At 36.6% G+C, this 26,506-nt stretch overlaps 1 protein-coding gene across 1 annotated transcript in view; it reads right to left on the bottom strand.

Annotated features, from left to right (window-relative positions):
- Nucleotides 1-26,225, bottom strand: part of LOC133330150 (neogenin) — a 164,912-nt gene extending 138,687 nt beyond the window's left edge. The window contains exon 1 of the mRNA XM_061538623.1: nt 26,150-26,225. Within this exon, the coding sequence (XP_061394607.1) occupies nt 26,150-26,219 (70 nt within the window). The 5' untranslated portion in view covers nt 26,220-26,225. The remainder of the gene's footprint in view (nt 1-26,149) is intronic.
- Nucleotides 26,226-26,506: the final 281 nt, after the last annotated feature.

Here is a 26,506-nt window from a genome sequence, read left to right as displayed (position 1 = left end):
AATCGGACAAAACTATATATGGGAGCTTTATCTAAATCTGAACCGATTTTCTCGAAACTTAGCACATATCATTCTGGACCTAATTCAGTACCCTATGCCTAATTCCGTACAAATTTAAAGATATATAGGGACTTTGGTGACCAATTTGCCTTAAATCGGACGTAAATATATATGGGTGCTAATTCAGTACCCTATGCCAAATTCGTGCAAATCGACAGATATATAGGGACTTTGGTGCCACATTTGCCTTAAATCGGTCGAAAATATATATGGGAGCTATATCTAAATCGGAACCGATTTTCTCGAAACTTAGCACATATCATTCTGGACCTAATTCCGTACCCTATGCCAAATTCCGTGCAAATCAAAAGATAAATAGGGACTTTAGTGCACCATTTACCTTAAATCGGACGAAAATATATATAAGCCCTATATCTAAATCTGAACCGATTTTCTTCAATTTCAATAGGGTTCGTCCTTGGGCCAAATAAGTGAGCTGTGCCAAATTTCATCCAAATCGGATTATAAATGCGACCTGTACTTTGTTTACAATTTAACGTCAACAGACGGACGGGCGGACAGACGGACATGCATAAATCGACACAGAAAGTGATTCTATGCATATTGTCAAAAGGAACCATGTGTCTATCTCGTTTCCTTTTGCCTGCTACAAACATCTGTCCATTATAATTTGTAAACACGATACAGGCCACAGCAATGGACCAATCTTCACGAAATTTTGCATGTTGGATGGGTTCTGGCCAATGAAGATCCCTATTGTTTTTGGAAAAGATCGGTTAATATTTAGGTGGTGAAATGTAAAAAAAACTTTATTTTTGTCATATTTTCTGGTCGCTCCAGTGGCCGCAATTATGGCCCAAACATCGCGAATTTATACAAGGAGAAGGGGATGGGGCCAAAGAATAAGAATGCCTGTTTTGATAAACCTCGGCCAATATTTAGCGGGTCAAATGGACCCTGACTTTTGTGTGAAATATTACAAAATTTGTATTCTATAGCGTATATATTTTCTAGTGAAGGACATAAACCGGAGAGGTTGATATTATATTCAAGAGGAGTGGTTGACCTTTAAATTGATATCAATTATATTGTCGTACAGGTGCCTACGTATTCATATATTATTTAGTAACCCATTAACACACTAGATGGCGGAAATATAGCGCTGATCGCTTTAAAAATTTCCATGAGAATCCAGGTATGGTCAAGGATAAAGCCTATAACTTTCGATGATCATCAGATAATAATATTGAGAAGAAGTGGACCGAAAACTTAATTTGTTGTGTTTTTTCGACTATAGGCCACAATTGAAAGCCGAACATCACAACACAATCCACGTTGAAGGGAATCTGGACAAGTAATTAGAAGAGCTTTACTGAATATTTGTTATATTTGTTGACCTCTAGTCGGTCAAGAGGGTGCACACATTGCGAAATATTACCATAGAATGTAGTGGCACAGAAAGTAAAATTTTCGTGGAAGTTGTGTAGGGTATCATATGGTCGGCCCCGTCCGACTATACTGCTCCGTTCACTGGTTTTTAAATCAATTTTTACCACAATTTCCATACAACCGCCCCTATAAGAATTCTACTCCTGCATAAATACAATATTAATAAGCCTGAATACTTTATTATGTTGCAAATCGCACACACACACCCAAACATGCACACAACTACAACTGACACCAAATAATAATACAACTTAAATGTTTATAGTAAATGCAAAATTTAACAAGATTAAACATTAATTGTGTGTGGGGGTGTTGCCAAAGTAGCTTGGCAATAATGCCACATGCACCCGACACTGCTGGCTACATGGTTCAGTGGAGGGCAGGCCCGGGCAGTGCAGCAGCAGCAAACAACAATGTTTTCCTCAAGCAAATACTCATGAGGCAAGAACGAATAAGGCTAGAGTATTGCAGAAATCTACCGATTCGTAGGCGAACCTGTTCAGGAAATAAATTTGAAAACATTTGACATTTTAAAGATTGTGCAGATTTTGGAGTAGAGGAGGTTGAGATCAGAGACCAACAGAGACAGAGAGAAAATATGGTGGCCACCTAAAAGGCCCCAAAGTAGACCGCAGACAAGGAGCTAAACAAAAACGCACACACACACACACACTCTGAAAAAAGGAACCAAGGTTGGTAGCCTTTTTGGTGTATCACAACTGTGTGGGGGAAGTTCTCTCTCTCTTGTTATCCGCAAACGGAGGCAAACTGGACAAATTGATGCCTCCGAATGTGAGTATCGTAATTTGACAATCATTTTTTTTTTCTGGATTACGGAAAAGTGTACCTTGTTGTGGGAAATTTACATAAAATGTTTACAACTATATAAATTCCATTCGATGTAGGAGGAGATTTAAATCATATTAACATTCCAAGAACAACAACAACAAAAATAAATAAATACTTGTTCAATTTTGTCCTTATAAAATATTTATATGTGGACAAATGTTGAATTCCCAGATCAGTGACGTGGTTTCTTTAATTTTATTTCGAAGATAAATTCAATTGAAAATAAAATTTGGAAATAAAATTGTATTGGGCACAGCAGCGGGACACTTGAGGTCACACATTCACTGCTGAAAACAACAACCACCATAGAAAAAATCCCCAGAAGCTAAGGACCAAGTTTTTCTATAGAAAAAAATAACAGAAGACTTTTTAGGAAGCTATCCAGAAGGCGTGTTTTTTTTAAATAATTTTTTTCAAGTTTCCGAGAAGAGGGCGAGGATTTTTTAAATAATTTTTTTTTTCAAGGGCTACACAATGCGAGGATTTTTTAAATAATTTTTTCATGTTAACCAGAAGAGGGCGAGGATTTTTTAAATAATTTTTTCATGTTACCCAGAAGAGGGCGTGTAATTTATAAATAATTTTTTCAAGTTATTCAGAAGAGGGTGTGGATTTTTTAAATAATTTTTTCAAGTTACCCAGAAGAGGGCGTGGATTTTTTAAATAATTTTTTCAAGTAATTCAGAAGAGGGCGTGGATTTTTTAAATTATTTTTTCATGTTACACAGAAGAGGGCGTGGATTTTTTAAATAATTTTTTCAAGTTACCCAGAAGAGGGCGTGGATTTTTTAAATAATTTTTTGAAGTTACCCAGAAGAGGGCGTGGATTTTTAAATAATTTTTTCAAGTTACCCAGAAGAGGGCGTGGATTTTTAAATAATTTTTTCATGTTACCCAGAAGAGGGCGTGGATTTTTTAAATAATTTTTTCAAGTTACCCAGAAGAGGGCGTGGATTTTTTAAATAATTTGTTCAAGTTACCCAGAAGAGGGCGTGGAGTTTTTAATTTATTTATTTTTTTCAAGTTACCTAGAAGAGGGCGAGGATTTTTCAAGTTACCAAAAAGAGTCCATTGATTTTTTAAAAAATATTTTCAAGTTACACAGAAGAGGGCGTGGATTTTTTAAATAATTTTTTCAAGTTACCCAGAAGAGTCCGTGGAACTTTTAAATAAGACAGAAATAGTCTCAGTGAAGACCGAAGTTTTCTATAGAAAAAATAGTCTCTTTTTCTATAAAAAATAGCCTTCGAAGCAGAAAGCCGAATTTTTTCTATTCTTTCTCTTGTAATATTTAATGAGCAATTAAAATAAGTTTTGTGAAAAATAAATATGAATGAAGTTCTCCAGCTGTTAATTCTCCCATATTAATTCATAACTTCGTTTTGTTTCACATACCCACTGTAGATTTCTCAGGCAATATGCCTTGGCTATCATACAACGAACAGTGATATGAAAGAAAGGCAGAAAGAACCAAAAACACGAACAAATAAAAAATGCCTGCAACATTCGCATTTCCGTTAGAGACGGAATTTTGTGGAGTAAAGGTATTTCCCCTTGGCTTCGTCCCCCTACTCCTCCATCTCCAGCAGAATAACTCAACACAAAGTTCCTTCACATCAAACAAACTAAAAACAACACCAGGAGACAGGAAAACCAAGTCAAAATCAACAACAGCCAAGTCAAATGGAACCAAACCGAACGACGAATAACATATTAACGTGACCATTGAGGCATAAAAATAATTTAACACAACGACGTAGAACGACACCACCGGGCGATGACGTTGTTGTACCACCAACAGCAACAACAAAACATTGTCACAATCAACGTTAACACCAATGTGAGGAATATACTCAGTCACTGCCTTGCTCACTTATACCACACCAAGTACTTCCACACTGTGTCAGAACCAAGGTAGCCATAAATAAACTCCACCAGTGCCTTCCAGAAGAAGGCACAATTCTGGGCTGTGGAGAACGGGAGCGCCGGCACAATATATCAGCAGCAACAACAAAAATAATTTCAGATAAATGTTCTTCAGGTGAGCAGGGCGAACACCACACATGAACGGTGCGGAGAAAGAAGGCCATATCCATGTTCTCAACACCTGAATGGCGAACGATGAACGACTAAAATGTGTTGTTTGTTGTTGTTGTGTTCGTCTTTCTTTCGCACTTCATACTCCATTTGTGGCAGTGACAAACATTTTTCATTGCTGTGCTGCCTTGGCTCTTCGTTTTTTAAGTAGTTGTTGGCTTTGTTGTTGTTGCTGCTGTTCGATTTGTTAATGCACTTCATTTTAATTTTATTTTTTTCATTTATTAACTACAGTGTTGAGAGATACATGGAAAATAGGGAAAAGGGGAGGTGAGAGAAACATTCTTCCAAGCTGAGGTCCCGATTTTTTTCTAGGGAAAAAATAGCCCCGTAAGGCTGAGGCTCCAATATTTTTATATAGAGAAAACATATACTCAGAAACTTTTCTATAGGAGTAGAGAAACATTCTTCCAATCTGAGGCCCCATTTTTTTTTTTTTTTGGACCAAAATAGCCCCTGATGCTGAGCATCAAATTTATTTCAATAGAAAATACTCCCAGCAAAGCTGTTGCCCATTTTTTTGTAAGTAGCAAATTTGATTGCCAAAAATCTGAAGTGTCCAGTGGTCGAAGGACCAAATTTAAATATGGCCGAAGAACGAAATGTAAATAAAAAAAATAGTACGCCATTTTCATTCAATGTATGAAAAAACTGTGGTCGAAGGACCAAAATTGAATGTTGACGAAGGACCGAAAAAATTCAGTAAACTGAGGATTCAGATTATTTTCAGTAGAAAAAAAACTCTTCTGTAAACTATGGTCGAAGGACCAAATTTTAACGTAATTGGAAAATTGGAAAAGATAAGTGGAGACTAATTTTTTGTAGAATTAATTTTTCTATCAAAAAAGATTTCTTATGATTTTTTGTAAAAAAAATCGCAGAACACTGTAGTGGAAGGACCATATTAAAAATTAGTCGAAGGACCAAATTAAAAAATTCATTAAACAGAGGTCTCAGATTATTAAAAAAATCGGAATGGTGCTGTGGTCGAAGCATAACATTTAAACGCTTTGGAAAGTCTCATGTCTAATTTATTTGTGGATTTTTTCTATAAAAAAAGATTCATCATTTAAAAAGGATAATTTTTTCTACATAATAACATTCTTCACTCAAGAAAAACATCGATACCATATAAATTTGGTCCTTCGACCATAGTTTCTTAAGGGAATGTTTTCTATAGAAAATAATCTGAAATCTTAGTTAATTTGGTCCTTCGACCACTTTTAAATTTGGATCTTGGAATGAATGAAAATGGAGAACTTTTTTATAGAAAAAAAAAACTCGGACACTGAGGACCTTTATTTCCATATTGAGGACATATTTTCTATTGAAGAAAATCTTCGCGCCATGTAGTTCTCTTCTCAAGACAATTTTTTTATAATTCCATCCAAATTTGCCCCGTTGATCACAAATTTGCAGATTTTTTATATGAAATAATCTAAGACTTTACAATACCCAATAAGTTTTTATTTGGTCCTTCGACCACATTAATTTTGTTCTCTGGATAAAATTTGCTGCAATAAATACAAAAAATACCCTGAAAAGCAATGCCGATTTTTTATAGAAAGGAGGAGCTTTGGACCAAATGTTTTCGGCCTGATTTACATTATTCCCCAGAAGTCACCTATTAGCGCTTTGTCAATTACAATTTTGCCAGCAGATTTCCCCCTTTGGCAACCTTTGTAAAACACAAAAACTTACGATGCCATCATAAAAATTAAAAACCCATTTTGTAATTTAATACAACAGCTGCCAAGACCACTACAACTTCTTTACAATTTTCGAAAGGAGATCACCAACAGAAGCAACCTGCAGAGGCAGATGTAGGCAAGAAGAAAATCAATAAAACCTCATAATTGGAAAACCACTAAAAGAAACTTTATGAAATCTTCAGATTTCATCTGTTAATTTGACAGTCGTTAAGTAGAGACATGTGTGTGTTTGGGTAAAACCAGAAGCCAGTGTGAAAACCTCAGAAACCAACAACAGAATATGGGCAACAATAACGAAACGTGAACACCGTTAAGTACCACCACATCATTTGCAGGTGCGTTCGAAATATAACGAAGCTGCTGTTGGGCAAAAAATTGAAAATCATCTGCTTCAAATGAAATGAAGATACTCTGTTCTGTTACAGATATCTTCAACAGTTTTTTTCTGAAGGGTTCCCCAAAAAACATAATAAGAAATGCGGAAAACAACGAAGAAAACTGAATGGGTGCAGAATTGAAATTAATTAAAATTTCAAGTAGTAAACAAAGACTTTATTCCTGTTATGGAATTCTGAGTTGATGAGGAGGGTGTAATCATTAAAATGATTTTGCATTTTCCGTGGATATAATTGCGAGTTTGAAGAGGTTTCAATTACAGCTTGCTGGAAATGTTATATAAAAACACGAGGTCGAAGGACCAAATGTAAATAGAATTATAAGATAACATATTTTCACTTTTTTCTATAGAAATAATTTCCACTTTTATTGAGAGCCATTTTTTCTATGGTATATAGAACAAATCTCCAATTAAGGTCTCACAATAATTTCTATACAAAAATATTCTCTGTAAACTGTGGTCGAAGGACCAAATTTGAATAAAAGATGATTTTTTTGAATTAGGGAGTGATACTAGTTTTTTTAATTCCTCAGACAATGAAGAAAAATTGTTCAGGCAATGTGTACCAATTTCAAAAAAGACCTTATAATGCCATTCCGATTTGGTCCTTCGACCATATTTTATTATAGATTTTTGTATAAAAATAAAATATTAGACATTATTTTACTGCGATTTTTTCTATTTGCTCCTCTGATTACAACCGATCATAGTTTATTTAATGAAAATAGGGGACTGATACCGACATTATAAAATAAATCTGGAGCTCATTGGTGACCGGGTGCCCACTTTTAAATAAATACTCTTCTTCGAAGTTTTTTCAGAACTATATACCACTATTATGAATAATTACCTTTTCACCAAATTTTCAGAACTTTTAGGGAACATATTTATCGAACAAAGAACTGCAACAACACAAAGGAACTTGAACTTTTAACCTAGCCTTTGTTTGAAGATGTCACAACCAATTGCCAAACTTGAACACAGGGGGAATGAGTAACTCTTTTTTAAGGCTGGGTATATTTGGATAATGCCATCATCACCATGCTCAACGGTATCATCCACCTCATCGTCTTTCCATTCCCCAATATTCTAAGTAAATATTATTAAACCGTGAACAGAGTGTCAACACGACTTTGTTTTTTGTTTTGGCCACAACAATGTCAATATAAATATAATTTCAAAGGTAAACCAGAGCAAACAATCGATGCCAAAAAATAAACTAAAATTGAAGCAAAAAAACGAACAACAACACTGACACGTGCATTATTGGATTTCAACTAAAATTTGGCTGCGCTAGTTACTGGTCTTACTCCCAATAAAAATAAAAACAACAAAGAAAACACACTAAAAAGCTCTTCTCCATCCATCCGAAAATCTTCATAAAGGAGAGACAATGAAGGCAATTTTCAGGGACACACCTTTTTCAGACTGTAATTTGTGATCATTGGCTTGTGGAGTGATGTGATGTGTGGTGTGGTAAGGAAAGGAAGTCTTCGTTGAGATACTGGCAACAGCAGTCATTTGGTGGCCAAAGAGGCGAGACTCTTGTGGCAATTATATGGCTGTTGAAGACGACACAACCAAGCAATCGGGTAACACCACCAACAGCAAAAATAATCCAAGCAACAGCAATTTCCGTTTTGTGTTTGTCGTCAGTTGTTTGGTTTTGTTGTTGTTTTTTTTACAGGGCATGCTAATGTTGTTGTTATTATTATACTTGGCATGAAAGCGAAAACGAAAAATTGTCTATAATTCCAGCACTTTGAGTCATTAGTTGGCCATTATAGGAGAGGGAAAGCCAGAGAGGATACAGAGAAGACAGGAGATTTTTGAAAACGAACTGGAAGGCAGGATGTTCTCTATCGACGAACTGAAGGTAAGATCGTCTTATGTAGGCCGATTGGGAAGATTTATTATATAGACGATCTGAATGTCAGGCCTTTTCATGGGCGAGTCTCCAATAGATATTCTGAGCAGGAGGGAAGTAAATTAGTAGACCTGAAGTCTTATTGTTTTTGAGAAACCTTACTAAGGATTCTTTTCTATTTGGTCCTTCGACCACATTCATATTTGGTAATTTGGCGGCCACAGTTTACTTCGACATTTGAAATTCAAATTTGGTCCTTCGACTAAATTTTAACGGAATTATAAAGACATTTTTTAAGAAATATATATATATATATATATATATATAAAGACTATATGCGATTTGGAGATAGTCTTTAAAGACTATCTCCAAATCGAGCTGAAGTTAGTTTTATAGACTAGCTGGAGGAAATTTTTATGGATGAGCTGAATTATAGGCTAGCTGAAGCAGGGAGCCTTTATAGGCGAGCTGAAGCAGGGAGCCTTTATAGGCGAGCTGAAGCAGGGAGCCTTTATAGGCGAGCTGAAGCAGGGATCCTTTATAGGCGAGCTGAAGCAGGGAGCCTTTATAGGCGAGCTGAAGCAGGGAGCCTTTATAGGCGAGCTGAAGCAGGGAGCCTTTATAGGCGAGCTGAAGCAGGGAGCCTTTATAGGCGAGCTGAAGCAGGGAGCCTTTATAGGCGAGCTGAAGCAGGGAGCCTTTATAGGCGAGCTGAAGCAGGGAGCCTTTATAGGCGAGCTGAAGCAGGGAGCCTTTATAGGCGAGCTGAAGCAGGGAGCCTTTATAGGCGAGCTGAAGCAGGGAGCCTTTATAGGCGAGTTGAATCAGGGAGCCTTTATATGCGAGCTGAAGCAGGGAGCCTTTATAGGCGAGCTGAAACAAGGAGCTTTTATAGGCGAGCTGAAACAATGAGCCTTTATAGGCGAGCTGAAGCAGGGAGCCTTTATAGGCGAGCTGAAGCAGGGAGCCTTTATAGGCGAGCTGAAGCAGGGAGCCTTTATAGGCGAGTTGAATCAGGGAGCCTTTATATGCGAGCTGAAGCAGGGAGCCTTTATAGGCGAGCTGAAGCAGGGAGCCTTTATAGGCGAGCTGAAACAAGGAGCTTTTATAGGCGAGCTGAAACAATGAGCCTTTAGATTAATATGATTTCAATAGACAAGACGAAGTCGGACCCTTCATAGACAATACGAGGGAGTCTCGAGATCAATTATGATTTTTTATTCCTCAAAGTCAGATGCTTTTTTTTGAGCAGCGGTGGCAAAGGATTTTTTTTTTAGAAAAAATGGTCTTTATTGAAAGTATTGAAATTTTTTTATAAAAAATGTGTGCTCCAGCTGAGACCACAATTTAGCGAGCTAAACATTTTCTGCAGAAAAAATGAACATCGAAGATATTCAAAATTTGCCGCTATAAAAAAATTTGTAGTGATTGGAAATTTTTTTTCTATAGAAAAAAATGAGATTTATGCAGTAGAGATCCAATTCCATTTTTTTTTTTTTTTTTTTTTTGTATCCAAACAACATTGAAGTTCACTAACCTCTGTGGCTTTAAATGGGGAAATCCTTTTCAACTTTGGCAGGTCACTTATCATTTTTTTCGTTATTCTACCGGCAGACTGGGCCATGCTGGTAAAAATGAAGAAGAAAAAAACAAAAAGGAAAACATCTAAAATGAATTTGAAATGAAAAGAGATTGTCGGGATAGAGTTGATGAAAGAAGCTTGTTGATGATGTAGTGGCGTTGCGTTTGGCAGGACAGCCCGGTGTTGGTGTTTTACTTGACTCTAATTTACTTTCTGGATAATTTTTTTCTTCTTCTTCTTTTAACTTAGAGATGAGAGTTGCATGTTTACTGCATGAAAACAAGAGAACCGCACCACAAAGTAAACAGTGATTTGTTTTTTTTTCTTCTTCTTCTTGTTTTTGTAGCATGCACTTTATCAACGTTGTGTTGCATTTAGATACGCTTGTCATTTGGCTATGGGAGATTATGACTTGGTTTGTTTGCATTTTATTTCACAGCAACTTCGAAGCGGAGGCGTAGATTGGCAAAATTACAAAAATTCATATTCGTTAAATACCGAATTGACTGACTGCCTTTGGTTGGCCAACTGCTGCAACTCCAATGAATGCAGCCGCCGACGACGACGAGTCGATTCTCTGGCATAACTTCAATTTTGAAAGTGGGTGTTTGTGTTTTCGATTTATCTGGCTTTCCAAATGCCTGGGAATCGGTTATAAGTTATGTAGTTTAGTGTCGAGCTTGAGAAATGTACTTGTTTTAAAAATGAATTGCTTAATTTTGTAAAAAAATATTCATTGGTAGGCCATGGAGTCTTAATGACCGGCCTGCTTTTATGGAGACCGATTGGAGTATTTTTATATCCTCCATAATGAAGTTCAGGGCATATTTAATTAGTTGTTCAGTTTGCAAGCCATAGAAATATACATCGGAGACTCCGCAAGGTATATATTCCTGATCTGAATAAAATTATATGTCGATTTAGGCCATGCTCAATTGCAGGTACTTTCACGGCCCTGAACGCATTTTCCAACCGAAGGCTGGAAGGCTAGGCAAAATTTGCAACCAGACTAACTATATGTAAGTGGGATAAAAATCCTCTGTGTAGACAATTTACATGGATCTAGTTGTAACATAGACCCCATATAAGGGTCCAATTCGAGTTTAGGTATTTGAAATGAGTGCAGGATATATACAAAGTCCGATCAAAGTTAACACCATTTTTTACTTAAGTTACTTTTATATGTCCATGGAAATTAGCACTTACTCTTCGCTTAATTAAACCCTGTCCCACTTTTTTCTTAATGTCCTTGTTTTCCGAATGTTTTATTACAGCAAAGAAATTAAACAAAGAAAAATTGTGAAAGGACATGAAGAAGTGGAGAAGAAGCTAACTCACCGACAATTAGCGTAAAAAATAAATTGTCGTGGTGATTAAACAGCTGCGGTTTTAGTGGCATATATTTTTTACTACAAAATAAAAAGAAAAAAATTAAGCAACATTTGTCGCATTAATGACTCGAGGAGGGGAGGGGCCAGGCTAAAGAAGAATCGACCAGAAGTACTCTTTAAGCTTAACGACAAATTGTCCTTAAAGACTATTTAATCCTTGGGGTATGTTGGTGGCTGTATTTTTTTGTGGGGTGGTGGTATTTTGAATGACTGGATGAAAACTTGCCAAGGATGTGCTCCTTTTTGTTGTTGTCGTTGTTACTTCTATAATTTTATTTTCGCCACCCATTCATTATTTACATACTCGACAACATTTGTCTTCATTCATTCGTTCGTTCTTTGTTTCGTTTTGTGTTCTTTTTTTTTTGGATATTCAAATTTGTTTCATTTCTTTAGACTGATGGAGGATGGGGAAAATGGAGGTCATGAATTTTTTAAGGACTTGTCGCAACATTTTGTTCACCCAACTCCTCCACTGCGTTAAAGTTCAGTCATATGTGTTTGATGATACTGCCATGGGCCCTGTTGGCTGTATTTGATTCTTGGGTGATTCTTTTTTGCCCTGCAAACACATCTCTCTGTCGACGTTATGTTTGATATACTTCTTGACAGTTTAAGTTTTGGAATTTGTTTGGTGTCACATTTTTTGCTTCGCGATGTGTGTGATAAAATGTAACAGAAAGCAGGGTTGCCATCATTGACTTTTTTCTTAAACAGAAAGTGGGAGAAAGAAAAATGGTGAGCTTAAGGGGACCTCTACAGGTGAGCTGAAGGATGTCTGGAAGGAGCCTTCTATGGGTGGGCTGAAAAAGCCTTTATAGACGAACTGGACGGAGCCTCTTTATATGCGACCTAAAAGGAAGCCTTTATAGGCGACCAAAAGGGAGCCTTTATAGGAGAGCTGAAGCTGGGAGCCTTTATAGGCGAGCTGAAGCAGGAAGCCTTCTATAGGCGAGCTGCAGCAGGGAGCCTTCTATAGGCGAGCTGCAGCAGGGAGCCTTCTATAGGCGAGCTGCAGCAGGGAGCCTTCTATAGGCGAGCTGCAGCAGGGAGCCTTCTATAGGCGAGCTGCAGCAGGGAGCCTTCTATAGGCGAGCTGCAGCAGGGAGCCTTCTATAGGCGAGCTGCAGCAGGGAGCCTTCTATAGGCGAGCTGCAGCAGGGAGCCTTCTATAGGCGAGCTGCAGCAGGGAGCCTTCTATAGGCGAGCTGCAGCAGGGAGCCTTCTATAGGCGAGCTGCAGCAGGGAGCCTTTATAGGAGAGCTGAAGCTGGGAGCCTTTATAGGCGAGCTGAAGCTGGGAGCCTTTATAGGCGAGCTGAAGCAGGGAACCTTTATAGGCGAGCTGAAGCAGGGAGCCTTTATAGGCGAGCTGAAGGAGGGAGCCTTTATAGGCGAGCTGAAGCAGGGAGCCTTTATAGGCGATCTGAAACAGGGAGCCTTCTATAGGCGAGCTGAAGCAGGGAGCCTTCTATAGGCGAGCTGAAGCAGGGAGCCTTCTATAGGCGAGCTAAAGCAGGGAGCCTTCTATAGGCGAGCTGAAGCAGGGAGCCTTCTATAGGCGAGCTAAAGCAGGGAGCCTTCTATAGGCGAGCTGAAGCAGGGAGCCTTCTATAGGCGAGCTGAAGCAGGGAGCCTTCTATAGGCGAGCTGAAGCAGGGAGCCTTCTATAGGCGAGCTGAAGCAGGGAGCCTTCTATAGGCGAGCTGAAGCAGGGAGCCTTCTATAGGCGAGCTGAAGCAGGGAGCCTTCTATAGGCGAGCTGAAGCAGGGAGCCTTCTATAGGCGACCTGAAGCAGGGAGCCTTCTATAGGCGAGCTGAAGCAGGGAGCCTTCTATAGGCGACCTGAAGCAGGGAGCCTTCTATAGGCGAGCTGAAGCAGGGAGCATTCTATAGGCGAGCTGAAGCAGGGAGCCTTCTATAGGCGAGCTGAAGCAGGGAGCCTTCTATAGGCGAGCTGAAGCAGGAAGCCTTCTATAGGCGAGCTGAAGCAGGGAGCCTTCTATAGGCGAGCTGAAGCAGGGAGCCTTCTATAGGCGAGCTGAAGCAGGGAGCCTTCTATAGGCGAGCTGAAGGGAACCTTTATAGGCGAGCTGAAGGGAGCCTTTATAGGAGAGCTGAAGGCAGCCTTTATAGGAGAGCTGAAGGCAGCCTTTAAGTGCGAACTGAAGGGAGTTTTTATACGTGGGCAATAATTTCTTTATAGGCGAGCTGAGAGCTTTCTTTTTTAAAGGTGAGCTGAAGGGAGTATTTATGGCCGACCTGTAGAAAATATTGAGAGATTTTTTAGAAAAAATCAGAGTAGCTTTACACCTTCTTCAGTAGGTTCAATATTGTGTACAAATTTAAATTTAATTCGGACAAGTCCATTATAGCCCTTATCAGTTTCTATAGGTTTCATAGGTAGGTTTCAGTTACAGACCCTTAGATGGAAGAATTTATTGACCACCCAGAGGAGGTTTAGCCGATCAACGAAAGAGTTGAACTTATGGGTTAAGAAAAGGGGGAACTTATTTTAGTTTTGTGGGTAAAAAAATTAAATCTACTTTGGCAACCCCAAAATCCACCAAATAAGTTAGATAGCTGCACTAAATGTTGACATGTAGGTAACATTTTTTGTGCAGAGCATTTAATTCCTTTCCCAAGCATTTAGTGTGGCAAAATGTCGACAACTTTTTGCCCTCGATCCCTTTTTTCTGACGTCTCCAAAAAAAGGGTGCGTCTTCGTGGTTATCAAAATTGCTATGCATTGCGAGCGATTAGAAAACATTGCAGACAATCCGAATGGCGGGTAAAAAACAAAACATGAGCTATGGCCCTAACTACAAGAACTGTAACACACATAAAATAGTAGTGAAGAAGAAATACAACAAAAACAAGGTGTCACAGCTAAAGTGTTTTGCCACATGAGGCATGCAAACCGAAAAAATTGGGGGTTGTTTTTTAACTTGCGCTCGGCACTTAAGATGGAATATTAAGCGACAAATTTAATTTTTGCTGTTTGGGGTGGTTGGCCGCTTTTTTTACATGTTACGGAATTGGGTCACATATATTCAAATAACTTTAGGTTTTTTTGGAAACTAGGTAGCTAGGTGGCTCGCAATGTTGCTTGTAGGTTAGTAAATAGGCTAATATTTCATGTTGAACTCCCGGCAAGTTATTTATGGCGGAATGTAATTTAATAAAAAAAGGAAGCAAGTTTGGCGTTTGAATAATTTTTACTTCATGATATGGGCCAAACAGGACAACGAACCAACCGTTATCTATGCTCCTTTTTATGGTAATAAAGATGATACCAATAGACACAAATGTGTAAAGTTTTACCTTGGAAGAGGAGGGTGGAACAGAGAACTGTGTAAAATCAAGTCACAAAACAAAATTAAAATTTACAATTTATCTATATGTTAAAATCTGTAATGTCTCCCAAGTTACCCTTGGAAAGCAACAATTTATGTTTTAAAGACCAGGTTAATGGAGCTTCGTAAATTAGAAGATAGTGACCAAATTTTAGCTATTTATTTACAAAATACAATAAAATTAAACAAAAGGAACGTTCCGATGTTGTGTTATCTGAATAATTTGAAAAATTAATAGACAAGCTGATAAGGGCTATAATGGAGATTCCAAAAATTATATACCATATTAAAGTTGTTGAAGAAGGTGTGAAGCCGCTTTGATTTCTTTTTGAATTGTCTTTCAAAGGTATCTACAGGTGAGCCATGGAGATTTTTTGCCCTTCTAAAAATATAGGTCCTGTCGAACAATTTTTTTATCTAGTCTATAAAGCTACCAGCCTTTCAGGCTCATTCGGAGCCTCAAAAAAGTCAATCCAGTTTGTCTATAACCTTTAACTTCAATTTCTACATCTTATAAGAAATTATTGTATGTAGCTAGATGAAATGGATGTGAAAATAAAAACGATTTTAACTAGCGAAGACACCAACCGAATTATACACCACCATGCAGTATAACAGTTATATTGAGCAGTATAACACAATAGTGTGAAGTTAAAAACGAATTATATCAACGAAATTTAGTAAATTCATTTTATAAATCCTATCATGCAACATCTAGGAGGAATATGTCTATATGGAAGGTACCATTGGAAAGCCCACGAAGAGTACTTTAAGAAAAAATTATACCCAGATCATTTCATTTCGGAAATTTTGAAAAAAATATTTTTTAAATTTTTTCAAGAAGTTATCATCGAATGCCACTGTGCAAAAAATAGGAGGGATAGGTCCATATGGAAGGTACCATTGGAAAGCCCACGAAGAGTACTTTAAGAAAAAATTATACCCAGATCATTTCATTTCGGAAATTTTGAAAAAAATAATTTTTAATTTTTTTTTCAAGAAGTTATCATCGAATGCCACTGTGCAAAATCTGGGAGGGATAGGTCCATATGGAAGGTACCATTGGAAAGCCCACAAAGAGTACTTTAAGAACAAATTATACCCAGATCATTTCATTTCGGAAATTTAAAAAAAAAAATAATTTTTAATTTTTTTCAAGAAGTTATCATCGAATCCCACTGTGCAACATCTGGGAGGGATAGGTCCATATGGAAGGTACCATTGGAAAGCCCACGAAGAGTACTTTAAGAAAAAATTATACCCAGATCATTTCATTTCGGAAATTTTGAAAAAAAATAATTTTTAATTTTTTTCAAGAAGTTATCATCGAATGCCACTGTGCAAAATCTGTGAGGGATAGGTCCATATGGAAGGTACCATTGGAAAGCCCACGAAGAGTACTTTAAGAAAAAATTATACCCAGATCATTTCATTTCGGAAATTTTGAAAAAAATAATTTTTAATTTTTTTTCAAGAAGTTATCATCGAATGCCACTGTGCAAAATCTAGGAGGGATAGGTCCATATGGAAGGTACCATTGGAAAGCCCACGAAGAGTACTTTAAGAAAAAATTATACCCAGATTTTGCACAGTGGCATTCGATGATAACTTCTTGAAAAAAAAAATTAAAAATTATTTTTTTCAAAATTTCCGAAATGAAATGATCTGGGTATAATTTTTTCTTAAAGTACTCTTCGTGGGCTTTCCAATGGTACCTTCCATATAGACATATTCCTCCTAGATGTTGCATGATAGGATTTATAAAATGAATTTACTAAATTTCGTTGATATAATTCGTTTTTAACTTCACACTATTGTGTTATACTGCTCAATATAACTGTTATACTGCATGGTGGTGTATAATTCGGTTTGTGTCTTCGCTAGTTAAAATCGTTTTTATTTTCACATCCATCTAGATGAACCATATTGCAGGGGCCCCAGATTTTTTCTTTCATAGGAGAAATTATTTTTCCAACGAATCAGCTGAAATTAAATCCTTTATATGAACCATAACACCTAACCCCCACACCATAACCCCTAATATGTCTCAAACTTTCACATGGTATATTAAAATACCCTATTTTTCACCTTGCTTATAATAATACCCACACATTGGAGGATCAATAAAATCTTCAACTTTCAGTTTTAGGAAGAATACTCCCTTCAGAGGATCTATAAAGACCTCCGTTTTCTGAACTATAAAGACGTCATCCAGACTTCTTCGGTTTGGTTATAAATACATTCAGTTTGTCTATAAATCCTTTGGAATCCTTAAGTTCGTCTTTAGAAGATGATAAACTCCCTTCCGCTGGCCTATAACAAATTTCATTCACATTGTGTAGATTAGTCATTCTCAGCTTGCTTATAAAGGCTTAATTCCGCTTGTCTATATAGCCCCATTTTAAGCTTGCTACGTGGGCTTCCGTCCGATCGTCTACTAAGGTCTCCTTCAGCCCTACTCCCTTCAGCTATCACATAGAGACACCCTGAGATTTAAAGGAGTCTACAGAGCACTCCCTGCTTCAGTTCATCTACAGAAGACTATCAACTTCAACGAGCTTATATAAGGCTTCCCGATTCAGCTCATTTGTAGAAGGATACCATTCTTAAAAGTCTATAAAGAATCCGTTCAGGACGTCTATAGAATACTCCCTCATATCTTTCTTCTATAGACATTTCCCACAGCTATTTTATAAAGAATTCCTTAAGCTCGCCTACAGTTCATATTTAGAGACTCCATTAATTTAGTTTGTTGAATACTCACTTAATTTCCATCGCCTATATAGACTCCCCTCAGCTCGCCTATTACGGCTCCCTTCAGCTCACCTATAAAAACTCCCTTTAGCTCGCCTATAAAGACTACCTTCAGCTCGTCTATAACGGCTCCCTTAAGCTCGCCCATAAATGCTACCTTCAGTTCACCTATGAAGACTACCTTCAGTTCGCCTATAAAGGCACCCTTCAGCTCGCCTAAAGATGGCGACCACCAGCACGCCAATAAAGGCTAGCTTCGCTCCCCTTTAAATGTTCCTACGATTCGTCTATAAAACTTGATCCAGCTGATCAATAAAGTCTCCCTTTGATTCTCATATAGGGACACCCCTCAACTCGCCAAAAGATACCTCATTCAGCTCGCCTATAGAGATTCCCCTTAGCTACACCACCAAGTCGTATATAAAGACTGTCCTCAGCTCAACACTAGAAATCTCTTTAGGTCTTCAGCTCACCTCAGATGGCCTAAAAATTCCTTCAGCTTCGCTATGAAGACTTAATACGTCTTTAGAGAATCAGCTCAACTTCAAAATCTTCAGAATCCAAATCTGACCCATTTTCCCTGAAATCACAACAAATGATTTCCATTTCCCAAGCTTGTGAATATAATAAAGAACAATATCGAAGCAAATTAACAAAATAAACGTGAGTCTACCCTCATTAACCAAGCCCCTTGCAAAAAAAACATTTGTCGCCATTCGAAGTTTTTTTTTTCAAGATAAAGAACAAAATGTCATTATTATTATAAATATTAGAATAGTAGTTACAGATTTGGAATAACAATTGCTGGGCACAATTTGCATTGCATATTTACTGCGAGAGCGATTGACAGTCGTAGTCGGCTGACTACAGGCAGCTGGTGGCTGGCTGGTGACTGACTGATTGGCGACAAATACGTTTTTTTTCTGCATTAGTTTTTGCGCCTTTCAGAACGGGGTGAGCATTTGATGATAAGTGTAACACTAACAACAACAACTAAAACAATTTGCGATAGGAAGAAGGCCGTCTGACTATTATGTGATAGAGGGCACGTATTCCATTGTAAATATGCGGAACATTTGGTTAAGGTTCAGTCCTATTTTCAATGGGGTGTGTGTTCGCTGGGAACAAGTGCAGTGTTACAGTTATGTCAAAGGGACTTCATAGGTATGACAAGACCCCCTACAGAAATGGGTGTGAAAATTATTGTAGAACAAGCACGGCTGGCGCATAATAAATAGCTTACATGCGGTATAAGGAATTACAGTTAGTGTGTATAAAAAAATTAGGTCAAAAATCAAATTAAGAACCCCCAAGTTATTCCAAGCCAAGCATAACTCACCACAAATCTATCGCCGACAATTTCCAAATTGATTCCAATTTGTTAGAGAAACCCAAAAAGGAAAAAAGGAGAAGAAGACGAGGAATTTCATCAATTGCTGTCAATATCCCAATTAAGCATTGAATTGTAGCCAATATATCCCATTGGCAGGACATCGAAGTGGATGCATGAATGTAACATAATTACATTCAAAGAAGAAAGACAATGAACCTTTTTCCTTATTTACTTGATGCCAATACGAATCAGACAAATCTCCTCAACCGAAATTGTTTGACAAATTTGTGTATTCAAGTCAGGAAATGGCATTCAAATGATGGGCAGATGGCTTGGCTTTGTAACCACAGCGAATAGCGAAATTCACACATTGCACCACAACCACTACCACTTTTCTAGGATGGGAGAACGTCAACCCCCCACACAAACCATTGTCTATAACCGGCGGCGACGGTATTTAAACATCCCTTTCTTTTGTTTTTGTTGCTTCTTTGTAATACACAATTTTGTTTCATTGCAAAAAGATTTCCAAACTCCAAGATTTGGGATTTTTATTTGAAAATGTATTTCCCTCTCTCTCTCTCTCTTTGCCCCCCTGTCTTTGTGTTCCTCCTTGAGTCATATCTTTACATTCCTTTTGTCTTTACATTGTTATCTTCTTAAGACAGAACATAGATACATTTTTGACTAGAAGGCATCGTTTATCGTTTTTTATTTGTCTTCCCTCTTCTTCTTCTTCGTCTCTTTCCCCACCCCTTCCTTAACAAGTGTGTGCCTTTTTCCAAAACACCAACAACAAGTTGGAAATTGTTTTGTTGAATTTTTCCCTTTTCGTGTGCCTTTTGTAAAATGAAAAGCTCCCTGCAAGGATATTCCGATATTCTGCTATCGGAATGAATCCGTTGGAGGTATGCCGTCGCTTTCTTAACTGCAATTTTTTGGTGAATTCATTTCGGTCGCTTTGACTTCTTTTGTCTAGCCCCCTTCTCCCGCCCAGTGGGTTGTTATTTTGGGGGTTGAAAATCATAGAGACTAAAAACCGTTCTTAAAAAAATTAGGTTAAGTACATTTTTCAGCAGACAGAAGAGAAATGTTGTTGTTCACTTGTTTTTTTTGGTAAAATGTGCCATGAAAATGGCCATAAATGACCGGCAATTTGTTGTCCTTTTTTTTCATTTGGAGACAAAGTCCTTTGCCTGTTTTTTGTGAGCCTTTTGAAGAAAATAAATACGAGACATTAATAGTTTGGGTACTCAACCTGTAAAATGGTTTTTTTTACGAACTCATGAAGTCGTTTTAGATTCGAAGGCAGTCTTTCTAAACCAACTGAAGAGAGTCTGTATAGACGAGCTGAGAGGAGTCTATACAGACCTGAAGCTGAAAAAAAGTCTTCATAATCGAATTGAATGGAATTTTTATTATGGAATTCCTTTGGAGGCAAACTGAAGCCTTGAATCTCTAATAAGGAACTGGAATGGGGCATAAATAGACGAACTGAAGGGATTCTCTATATAAGAGTTGAGATGAATCAGCTATAGACAAGCATAAGGGAGTCTTCAAAAAAAAAAAACCCGAATGAATTTCTACATAAAATTTTAATGAAGTTATTTTAATCGAACTGTATGGGAATAGAGAAGCTAAGAAAAATCTCTATAGACGAGGAGTCTCCATATCGAGGAGTCTCCATATCGAGGAGTCTCCATATCTGAAAGGGAATCCCTACAGGTGAGCTGTATTGAATCTCCACTAAAGGTAGTCTTTATAGTGGAGCGGGAGGGAGCTAGCTGAATGGGGTATCTATAGATATGCTGGAAGAAGACTTTACCGACGAGCGGAAGGTTTTCTATAGACCAGCTGAAAGGAGTCATCGAGACAACCTGAATGACATGCTGAAGGAAGTCTATATAGACGAGTTGAAATCTTCTATAGACGAGTCGGTGGGTGGCGTTTTAAGGGTCTTGAATATATTCTTCATACAGGAGAGTCTTTAAAGACGACCTGAAGGGAGCCTTCATAGAAGGATGTCTCAATAGACGAGCAGAAGGGAATCTTTATAAACGAACTGAATGAATTGTGTACAGGTGAGCTGAAAGACGAGCTGAAGGGAATCCCTATAGATGGCTGTAGGGAGCATTTATTTATGAGGGAGTCTCTATATGCCACCTGAGGAGAGTCTCTATAAAATAATCGGAGGAAATATATAGAAATGATCTGAGAGAATTCTCTCATTTTTCGAGATAAATTATCAGATGTTTAATAATGTCATCGATAGCCTCACGATATCTAAATGTAAGGTCTTGAATCGTTTCTGGACTGTTGGCATATAACTAACGAATGACCTTCAAAGAGGGCATCGCAAGGTGTATGTGGTTAAAACACAATTTATTATAAAATATTAATAATTATTTATTTTAATAAAAACCAACTTCTTTAGTTAAAAATATTTTCAAGAATGAAAAATGTGTATTACATGAATTCAAAATATGTATAAACCAAAATCTAAGGATACTTAGTTTCAATTAAAAAGCAAAGTTAAATGTTCAAAGTAAATGTGGGAAAACCCCTACAGTGTACAAGGTGCCCAAGACCCCTGTAGCCAATTTTGGTCAGTTCTTCAAAGTCAGGAAAGGTTTCCCTTGGTTTCCGCTGCGTGTCTTGTTGAAAGTAAATGTAGTCCAATTTAATGCCATCCAATTATGAACATAAAAAATCATCTCTCGAAAACGATAGAGGAATGGATATACTTGGGTCTTCATCATTTCATCTGGCTACATCATAAATATTCGCATTTGTTCATGAGCGAAGAGCAGTTTTTAATTTTCAAATCACACTAAGCTTCCGACTATTACGGATGTTTTGTGTACGTCAATTAAATATTTTCTGTGGAAGAGGAGGATATTTTATCCTCAAAGAACCCAAAATGTCGAAAAACAGACGCTAAGGTTTAATGATGCGGCTAAATCCTAAAATACCTAAAGGCAAAAGGCTAAGGCTATGGCAAAAAATGGCATTATACTGAAAATATTCTTCAAGAGGAATAATGATCTTCAGAAATTCTAAAACCCCTATTTATTGACACATTATTCGACAAATGAGGCTAGGATCTTTAAAATACCCAAATAGTACGAGACTCTTACATGTGGGTGGGCGACATCAGGACATGGTGGTATATTGAACTTTTTTTGGCAACAATGTTTCCTTTATCCCCCCAAGAAACCGAAATAATAAATTATAGTCACATCGATTCGAAAATGAGGCTATGAGGTCTACCGAAATGCCAGAAATTTGGCGGAAAATGTATATGGGAGCTATATGAGCTATGACTTCGACTGGACAATGTTGTTGAGCACCACCGCAAGTTCTAAAATTGAGCGGAGCATTTTTCTATGAATGAATATTGAAAAATGCGGAATGTCAAATTACAGCCATACGTGTTGTTGGAAATACACCTAGAACGATGAATATGCGTACATATGGAGGCTATGGCAAAATATGGACCCATATTCAAAATGGGTTTTCAACCTCCAATTACCAAGACTGCCAAATTACAGCAATTTCTGTTAAAAACTCTTCTTCATTTGATCGGCATCGTTATATGGTAGCTATATAATAAAACGTTGACCGATATATCATATTTCCAATACGAAACATATCTATCTTCAAAATCACCAATGCATCCCTATTTTTTAATCATCAAGGATCAAGGATCATTCCTTTTTGGATCCGATTTATTCCTTACATTTGAAACTTCAAAAATCAATATTTGGAAATGGTGTAACCACTTTACACTACACCAATATTTGCCAACTTATTATCAGTTGATATGTGATGACTTCAATATATTTTTTTTTTTTTTAATTTTGATATGGCAATTTTGTTGTTCTAACTGGTCATAGATAAGACAAGGACGTTCTATAAATGTAGTTAATGATACAAAAAATAGTAAAATTCATATTCATTATTATGAGTAAAAACTCAAAACAATTGACGATTATAAAGACGTCAACGTAGTAATAAAAACGAAGTAAAGAAAAAAATCAAAACAGAAAAGGTAAAGGAAAAATTAAACTCACATTAAATAAGATTTAAAATTTTTATAAAAAAATAAATCCAATTGTCTGTCTACCTGTTTCTTCCAGGAAAACTATAAAATACAAAATTAATCCATCATTAAATGCATTGCACACACATACACACACGTACAGATACTCGTAGACATTTTTATGGAACATTAAACAAGTGCGAAATGTGTCCAAATGGATATCGGAATTTGTTGAATTTGTATTGTCTGTCTGCTGTAGACTTAAGTACAGGTCGAATGGTTGGTCGGTCAGGTAGAAAAGACAACAAATAGACAAACACTTTGCAGAGATAGAATGACAGGCGGACGTACATTTAGTCAGTTGAAGATGTGTATCTATGTGTTCGAGAAAAACACATGTCCAGAATACCACTACTTAGAACATTTTTCGGTTGCGTACAATATGTACGTACATATGAAAGTAACAGCTATTAGATGTTGTACTTAAGATTATACCACATTATAATGTTGTTGTTGCTGCTATTGTTTTTGTTTAGAATATTTATGTATTGATTATTGTAATGGTCTTAAGTAGAGCTGAACGAAATATGTAATGACTACAACTACTTAGGGCAGCAACAGAAGAAAAGGACATGTGTTCATGAGGACTACTCTACGCCACTTTGTATTTTCACTACTGGTTCAGGTAGGAAATTGGGGAAATTTGTAAGTGGCTATTTTCAGTTTTAAATAGAAAATATAATTTCAATAGCACCATTGGATATTGAGTAATTTTTTTGGTTTTCGGTAGATTATTATAAGGGATATGTTTAAGAAGATTAAGGGCATTTTGAACAATGCTTTAGATATGTTTTCGAAATGTATTATTAAATCCACAACTATTTCAATACCAAATATATGAGTACTACTAGCAATGGCTAATCAAGAATATATACTATTTCGAAGATTATTGGTCGCTATAGGCGAAAGTATATCAAAAAAAGGCAAACATTTTTTCGGGACTTTTAGATACTGTTGTTATAACCGATATTTTGATAAAAAATCGGTGTCGTTATAAACGATTTCGACTGTTTTTTATATGCTGAGATCCCGCAATTACAGTCATCAAAAAAAGGGTGGTGGTCTATGAAACTAATGTCCTACACATTGAGAATCTCAGAGGACTTATTAAAGATAATTCCGTTTGAAAATGTGAGATAACATTTCAAATCTCAGGTCTTTCAGGACTATATCAGAATTTCCTCGGAAGATATGTATCCAGTGGATCTTATTTAATGGAAACTATTTTATTTTAGGGCCATGGTCCCATATTTCTCAAGATATGAGCTTATGAAGTTCACTATTAATGTTGCCGTTCGGAAACAAATTCGGACCAAAATGGACTAAGATCAGATTTTCGAACCATCATTTAAAATTCCACGCGAATTACTCTAAATTATTAATATGAAAATGGACCAACCTACAGACAAAATTGAAGATTTTTCGGACCAAATTTGGTCCGAAGTGTCCAAAACGGCATCACTGTTCCCTATACATATAAAACTAACCGTAGAATATTGCTCGGAAATTCAAAAATTTGATCTTTAAAAAGATTTCAATATCGGCTATAAAATAAAAATATTTTTTTGTGAATATGTTCACGATAATAGCCTTGCTCATGCCTGTTCTAATAACTAATAAAAAATTGAGGCACTTCTCGTACTCCAAAAATTCTTCGAAATTTGCCTTATACCATAGACAGACGACAGCCTTAATTTGCATTAAAATGTTCTTAATTTGAATTAAAATTTACCCCTGACAGACGAGAGTTTCTGCATTTATGAACCAGTTTTTTGTTTCAAAACTATTGTTTGTCTGTGTGTAGGAAGAAAATATTGGCATTTCTTTACAATATTTTTTAGGATTACATCTTTTTGAAATTGATACATTGCAGGAAGGAAAACTAACAGCTATAATGAAGATAAAACAGCTCCAAATTTGAAGAAATGTTGAATTTTGCCTTTATTTCTAATTTTTATTTTCGTAAACGTAAACAAATTTGACAACAATCAATTTATTTTCTACAGCATTGCAATATTGAAATTGCTTAATTCAGTATAAATTCAGTTTGATTTTGTGCATTAACAACACATAAAAATGAGGATATTGTACAAGATAATTTGAATTAAGGCTGTTAATGCAAATTAAGGCTGTCGTCTGTCTAGGCTATTAGTCTGGTTCGAAAGCAATGATAAAATGCAAAAGTACTTACGTAATCTAGAGATAAATATATCGACAGGTTTAAATGTCCAATAAAATAAACACAAATGTAAATCACAGAGCACCGATCTATTAAAGCTTATGAAAAAAATGAAGGAACATAATTCTGATCTTTTAAATGTACAAATCTACACAGGACCTATGGTAAACATATCAGAAAAATCCGAAAAGATGCCAACAATAAATATAAATAAATTCTTGAAATCTATAAAAATATAAAATTTGTCAATTCACTTGCAAACACCTCGGAATATTCGTCGGAGCAATTATATTTCGGAATAGCCACCATATTTTTTCACAATTTTCCACCACACAATTTTTTCACAATTTTCCACCACAGGTCCACAGACTTCTATTGTCCGCTACAGATTCGAAACTATATTTTTTCCAAGACCGCACATATAAATACCAAACCTCGCATAATGAACTTTTATTCTAATGACGGACTAGACACAACACTGTTTTTATCGGAACAACCATATTTTGGAATGAACTCCATATTTCCATCATATTTGCTATTTTGAATTAATAAAAAATGAAAATAAAAAATAAATAAAATATACCTTCGGTGGGAACTCAAGTTCCAAGGGGTCCATAGAAAATATTACTTGTTCCGCTATAAATTTGAATTTTTCTTAGCAGCACTCGAATAAAGACAACTTAAAATAACATTTTGAATACAAAAATAATTATATTCAGGTTCGAAGTGGACTCTAGTTCTACAGGGTCCATAGACATCTATTACATGTCCCTCAATAAATTTGGAACGATTTTTTTGAGATCGCGAATTTAATTACTAACCCTAGCATAAAACCAACCTTTTATTCTAATGGAATAGAAAAATGCAATACATGTATGACTTAGTAAGCTTTTTTGTATTGATATTGAATTAAATAAAAACTATTTATTTTGTACTTCTAAATATATACTGAGATTTTGCCACAATTAATAATCAAAGAAATATTCTGATTGGAAAATTAATTTTTCGGCCCTATTTATAATCCTCTCAAAAAATATTCTCGAATATTTTCCGCACTTACCTTGACTTGCATTAACAAAATCGGCACCAAATAAAATGCAGCATACAGCTATAACCAGGAAAGCCTTCATCAGTGATGAGGTGGTAAATGCCGGTTGATGAATTCCAATGGATGGTCGGTGAGACATTGCAGCACTCTTCCTTTTTACTTTAAGTGAAAAACTATAGGAAGGTGGGGATGAGGTGGAGGTGGGGGAGGTCGGGTTAAGTTTAGTAATTCCAATAGTACGCCGACGACCCTTGTTGTTATTATCCATTATGGGTATGCAATTTTTTTTAATGTTTAAAGGGGACAGGACAGGTGGTGAATGAGAAGGATTAACACAATAGCACACAATTTACGATATCATTTTGAACA

The sequence above is a fragment of the Musca vetustissima genome, unplaced genomic scaffold (assembly GCF_032173495.1).
Source record: "Musca vetustissima isolate MV318-11 ecotype Yass unplaced genomic scaffold, APGP_CSIRO_Mvet_v1 utg16895, whole genome shotgun sequence".
Lineage (NCBI taxonomy): Eukaryota > Metazoa > Arthropoda > Insecta > Diptera > Muscidae > Musca > Musca vetustissima.
Note: the sequence above shows the minus strand (reverse complement) of the source record. Positions and strands in the feature narration are given on the sequence as shown.